The sequence below is a fragment of the Pagrus pagrus genome (assembly GCF_965226575.1).
Source record: "Pagrus pagrus genome assembly, chromosome: 8".
Taxonomy (NCBI): domain Eukaryota; kingdom Metazoa; phylum Chordata; class Actinopteri; order Spariformes; family Sparidae; genus Pagrus; species Pagrus pagrus.
This window is the reverse complement of record NC_140192.1, coordinates 11,088,741-11,094,809: the sequence shown is the minus strand read 5'-3', so window position 1 is coordinate 11,094,809 and position 6,069 is coordinate 11,088,741. Positions and strand designations below refer to the sequence as shown.

Sequence of the window (6,069 nt, the reverse complement as noted above, 5' to 3'; positions counted from 1 at the left end):
TTAATGTCACTGTATGCGTCTTTGTTGCGCAGAATTAGCCGTTGGGACGGCACGCGGCTACGTCACCAAACGTGACAGGAAGTTATCAGTTGCTAACAGTCAGCTGATAGAGCAGCAACAACATCGACAGCTCCGACGGTCAAAGGTTTGTCTGTTAAATTGATTGTACCTATGATCTTTACAGTTTTATTCTCGATAGCATTTATTCTACGGGAAGAGAATGTCAATAATGACACAGCGCCGTCTTGTCTTGTCTCATGGGTGTGGTATTTGGTTAGCAGTTGAATAGCTGACGTTAACCAACACCCCTTAGCTAGCATTAACATTTGAAACATAGTTATTTTACACTACAACAATGTAATATATTATTTTGTGTTTATGTAATCCAATAGTTGATTGAGCATATGATTGATATAAAACATTTGGACCGACTCTCTACATTGTTCAAAACTTTTTTATTTTGTGGAAGTTGTAGCTAGAAGCTAACAATCGAAAGCTAGCTTTAATTCTGTCAAAATTGGAAGAGCAATACCCAATCAACATCATGTCAGCTGGTCATCACATATCTTAATTTTTTTTAAAAAGTTTATTATTTTTGATTGATAACACTCTCTAGGTCTTAATTGCCCAGCTAACTAGATAATTTGTGAAATGTAAGCTACCAGATCAAAAAAATATGGCTAGTGAATAATGAATGACATTTTTTTTTGTTTACTACTCTGACCAGCAAATGTCTTTTTCATTTGTTGTGAAATTAAATTCTAAAAAAGCAATTATATGGCTATATTCAGTATATTAGCCAACTAATATTTTAATTTTGTTCCAACAATATTTTGTTTTACATTCAAACATTTTCAAAATCCCCACTGTCCAGCCATTTACAGAAACTATGTTATGTTGGGAATTAAAGTTTACTTTTAAAATGGCAGTCCTTGCCATATTAGCCTGACAGAGATGGGGATGCAGAGATATCAGTGAAAGCTCTAGAAAAGCACTAAGTCTATGTCTGCTCCACAGATGGCCTATCCTAAATCCCACAACCCATTCGCAGATGATGATGATGAGGAAGATTTTAAGCCTAAAAATAGGGGGTTTGATGATGACCCCGATGACAGTGGATTGAGTGACGCAGAGAGGAGGCAGAGGTACCTCCAGCAGGAAGTGATGCGTACAGCCCAGTCTGCTGTGGACAGCAGTTACCGTTCACTTGGCCTCATTCATGAATCAGAGAAGATGGGGGTGGAAACTGCTGAGGTATGTCAAATCACACAGACTTTCCTTGTGTCTGAGAGGGTCACAATGTTGTAATTTCTCTCAATTTTCTCTCACTCTCTCTCCCCCTCTCTCTCTCTCTCTCTTTGTCTCTATAGGAACTGAAGCGACAGGGGGAGGCTCTGAAGAGGACAGACAAGATGTTGGACAACATGGATCAGGATCTGAAGACCAGCCAGAAGCACATTACCAGTATCAAGAGTGTTTGGGGTGGTCTTGTCAATTACTTCAAGGGCAAGCCAGAGACAAAACCACCACCTGAGCAGCCAAACGCATACCAGGCCAGTGACAGGTTAGATTCACTATGGTTTTTATTATTCAGGTAGTTTATTGACTCAAATATTACAATAAAAATATGTATCTGTATGTGGGCCATAGGCTCAGATGTAGTTGTACTTCACCTACTGAAGTTTAGAAGAAATGGGCAATATTTTCACTTATGTAGCAGGCTCCTTAAATTATGTAATGACACAAATATCAGAGTACCCGCTCATCTCCCCTGGCAAATATTTTCTAGTCTTTACTCCTCTAGTATACCCATGGAATTGGTATATTTGTATGTTGTGTTGTAAGGGCCACCTGAACAATTCTTATCTGGCTTTCTCAGATTACAGAGCGCCTTGTCCGACAGCAGAGGACATGAAGATAGGTACCAAGCCAGCCACCCCAACCTAAGAAAGTTGGACACAGGAGGTAAGAGTGTGCACAAGACCCACAGTCACCGCCTCAGTCACTGGTATGTTTTTTATTTAGAAAGCCTTTCTTGGCAAACTTCCTATTTACTTATCTTTTAAACTAGAAATATGGAAATCAGTCTTTGTTCTCTTGACATTTTGCAATTTTGTTCTTACCAAAGTCGTACTGTATTGGTAAAGAAAGCTTTTAGGTTTTTAGCACCCGCTGCATGGAACAATATACAGACTGAACATAAACCTCAGATTATTGGACCACTGAACAGTTTTAAAACTATTTTGAAATCCATTGAGACCAGGTTGTCTGTGTATAAATGTTGTATCAGATTATTTATGTGTGCTTGTTCTGTTAATTTGCTGTTATATTTCTGTGTTGCTGCCATTCTTGGCCAGGTCTCCCTTGTAAAAGAGATCTGTAATCTCAATTGGACTAACCCAGTTAAATAAAGACGAAATAAAATAAAATGGCATGGTTTAACCATACCACAAACTGCCCGCCACTATTTCTGATTTCTATGTTTCAGGATTTGGAGCCTCTGCATCAGCTGACGACAGCTCATCTAGACAGAATGGATACTCTCAGAACAAACACCTGAAGGAGGCTCACCAGACCCTGGACAACAACTTAGGTAAAAAAATCAAACCAAAACATATCTGTTTAATTTTTTGTATTTCTACTTGATAAATAAATATAAATGTATTCAATGCAGCCACAAGAAAAGCACAAGGGGATGATATCAATGCTGTCAACAATGATTTTATAATAATTCTTTTAATTTTATGAAGTACTGTAATCACAGTTTTGTAATTCTTTAGAAAAAAATACATTTAATTTACGACAATGTGCCTCAAAAAATGTTATAATGAAATGTTTTATTCTTCCCAAAGTGTAACCATAAAATATCCATTGTGTAATTTTTAATAACAGTGAACTGTATATTCTGTGTTGGGTGTAAAATGGTTTGTGTTATAATGTAAAAAAGAAATCCCTCTAATTACTGTCTGCCTATCCACAGTTTAAGTAATGTCAGTTGTCCCTCTGTGAATTACCCAGATGACATGTGCAGTGGCTTGAGCAGACTGAAGGGCCTCGGCCTTGGTCTGCAGTCTGAGATTGAAAGCCAGGACGACTCTATTGATGCTCTGCTGAATAAAGCGGACAAGATGGATTTGAAGATCCGCAACACAAACCAACAGATTAAAAACCTCAAATAAAACAAACACTTGGACTTACCTTACAGAGACGAAAGACGGCAAGAGGTCACCCTCTCACTTGGCTCTCCACCCTGCCCTCTGTTGAATATACTTTGTGTTCTTTAATTTTTCTATAGTTGTTTTATGATTGGGAACATGTAACTCTGGCAGATATGCAAATGAGCCTATTGTTATCCATATTGTTTTTATCTTGTATGACTGAAAGGTCATTTACCATTTATTTCTTTTTCAAGTTTGCCCATGAGTCCAAGTTTGTGTAGAAATTCCTCCTGCCACTTCACTGATTTGTTTACTTGTGTGCTTTGAAGGGAAGACTCTATTCCATTTGTACATTAGATGTAAGAGACTGTCTGTCTAAGCTGTTTGTTTTCCCCATCAATATCCACTGCACTTCTGTCTGGATGGAGTCTGCTGAATTTGGATGATTAGATCAACTTTTCTTGATCCCCAAAGACACACTAATGGCTACAGGTTTGCCCATCATACAGGCAGAACAGATGAATGGTTTGACAAATGAGGAACTAATAATGAATATTTCATTAGATAGACAGGAACATGGCATATGTCTAAAACTGGAATGTTTTGTGTGTATGGTGCGTATGTCTAATTTCTGGACCTGCCTTCACGTGTGTACAAAAACACTTTGGATGTCTACTCAAGTCACTCTTGCCTTACAGGTCATTTGTATGAACACCTTTTGGTATTGTGCCATGATTCTGGTGTTTCTCGCCACGAGATGCTTCACATTGTTTGATTTAAGTTTGTCCGTGTTCCTCGCTGCCTTCCCCGGCTTTATAAAAATTACCTTTATTGATAAATGTTGTATTAAATACTGCAGAATGTGATTGAGTGAATTGTTGTACGGCAATGTGAACAAGCTAGCTGTGCATATAAAACCTCAAAACTGAAAGAATATCCCCGTTATTATAATCATATATCCTCCCCAGCATACATTTATGAATTGGTTGAACCACTACTAAGTTTTTTATGAGTTAAAACACAAGGTTATTCTATTCAAGAAAAGTATATCATGTACTCTAATCAAAGCCTCAATAAAGTCATTTGTAAGGGGATTCTCAGTTTAATCAATTGTTTGTGTTTCAGTGGAGCAGGAAGTCAAAACCACCACCAGGTGGTGCCACATTTCTAGTGTGGAGTTTGCGTGGGCTCTTGCAGAAAGATGCAACTGAGAATTATTTAGTGGATTGTGTATGTAAGTACAGTATCTTTTCATTTTTGATGCATTTTGATAAACTGATAGTTTAGATTAAAGTAGTTAAGGCACCATTTTACAGTCCAAGAACATTTAATTTGCTCTTGAAAATAACAGCAACAATCCCAAAATGATTATGTACATTTATTTTTAGCCTACCTTTGACTGAAATTACAATACACCCACAGTATTCTGTCTTGTAAAGAAGTGCAATACTTTAAAACAAGTTCTGGTTGATTGTATTTTTTCAATATGTTCATCATACTGTTGGATGTGCCCGCGTTTACTCTTCTGGCTCTGATGTGTTCCAGCTGTGTTGCTGTGTGTAGCTCATCTCCTCATGTCGAGGTGTCTATTCATTATCATTCCTCTGAGTTGGACCAGCTGCTCCTACAGAGGCCCTCATTAGGATGACTTGCTAATTACAGTACACACTTCCCAAAAACACGTATATATACACAACATGGGGGCGACACAGAGGGGAAAATGGGGGTACCAACTAGCCAGGGCCCCGAGCTGAGGGAGGACCCTGCATGTCTAAACTAGAAGGGTTTTTTGTGAGTTCTCCAGCATGTTTTTAGAGATGTATTTTATGTTTTTGCATTTTTTTGTATTTGAAGCCTGGTTCAAAGTTGCAGAACCAAACCCTCTCAATACTAGGCAGAGTAAGAGTTGTGTATCTCCTCAAACGTATTTCAAGTGTGGAGGAGTAAATTGATGCATTGGATTGTGTTCAAGCTGCAAATGTGTGTGTGTGTACAGGGCAGATCATGTGTAGCTCCAACAACATAGATGAAAACAGTTTGAGTGTCAGGTAATTGCGGTAGGCCTAATGCACATACACAAATAATTAGTTTCACCTTGCCTGAGCAGTTGCCATTTTTGTTTTGGTCAAGGAAAGGAGATGCACCTCGAAGAAGTGAACATTTTTCAAGCTGCAGGATAGAAATGTTGCTTCTGTGACTCAAATATAAGTGTGTAAGAGGTGCACAAACTAGGGATAAATATACTGCTGAAGCGACCTCAGGTGGAGGTGGCACCGACACCACCATCAAACGGAAGTCACCACTGGGTCCTGTCCCTTAACTCCATCCGTGGGGGCCGGGAGGGCTTTGAACAGCTGTCTTGTCAAAAGCAAACAGTGGCCGTGCTGTGACAAAGGCCGCCGGTGCTGGAATGCCCCCCTTTTCAGCGGGCGTAATCCCAGAACACACTGCTGTCGGAGCCCATCAGGCACTGGGCCAGAGACGGGCCTTCCTGCCCTTTGGAAAGCGGGTTAGCAGCAGAGGCAGGGCAGCCAGGGGGGCAAAGCCTGCTTCAGAAGGGATGGACTGTCAGGCTGACAGCACTCTATTGCCACTGTTGTAGTAAGAGAAAATAAAGAGTTGTGCTGACGGAGGGGAGTTTGGTAGGGAGCTGGTGAGAGGGAGGGAGGAGTGCAGAGAAAGGGGAGAGCTGGAGAGATTAATGGAGGAGGTAAAATCAAGTGCCACTGAGATGAAACACATGAAAGAAGCCAGGAGTATGAATCCCTCTCAAAGGACTAATAAGTGTTGATTTGTTGTCTTTAATGATAATTTTCCATTTTTTGAACAAAACATGCTCCTGGTTTATAAAGAGAGTAAGTGGCTTTCAATATTTATCAACTCAAAGCCCTAAATAGGTGACACATAGAAG

At 39.6% G+C, this 6,069-nt stretch overlaps 1 protein-coding gene across 1 annotated transcript; it reads left to right on the top strand.

The window, feature by feature from the left end:
- Nucleotides 1-40: 40 nt before the first annotated feature.
- snap29 (synaptosome associated protein 29) lies at nt 41-4,252 on the top strand. Its single transcript, XM_084360559.1, has 6 exons — nt 41-145; nt 1,018-1,254; nt 1,371-1,564; nt 1,880-1,965; nt 2,489-2,593; nt 3,019-4,252. The coding sequence occupies exons 2-6, from the start codon at nt 1,018-1,020 to the stop codon at nt 3,177-3,179; spliced, it is 783 nt and encodes a 260-aa protein (XP_084216685.1). The 5' UTR covers nt 41-145; the 3' UTR covers nt 3,180-4,252.
- Nucleotides 4,253-6,069: the final 1,817 nt, after the last annotated feature.

Excerpts from the sequence above, each read along its gene's own strand:
- snap29 (XM_084360559.1), top strand. The coding sequence starts at position 1,018 with ATGGCCTATCCTAAATCCCACAACCCATTCGCAGATGATGATGATGAG. Across the intron at positions 1,255-1,370 it reads TGGGGGTGGAAACTGCTGAG|GAACTGAAGCGACAGGGGGA; the intron begins GTATGTCAAATC and ends TTGTCTCTATAG. Across the intron at positions 1,966-2,488 it reads AAGAAAGTTGGACACAGGAG|GATTTGGAGCCTCTGCATCA; the intron begins GTAAGAGTGTGC and ends TCTATGTTTCAG.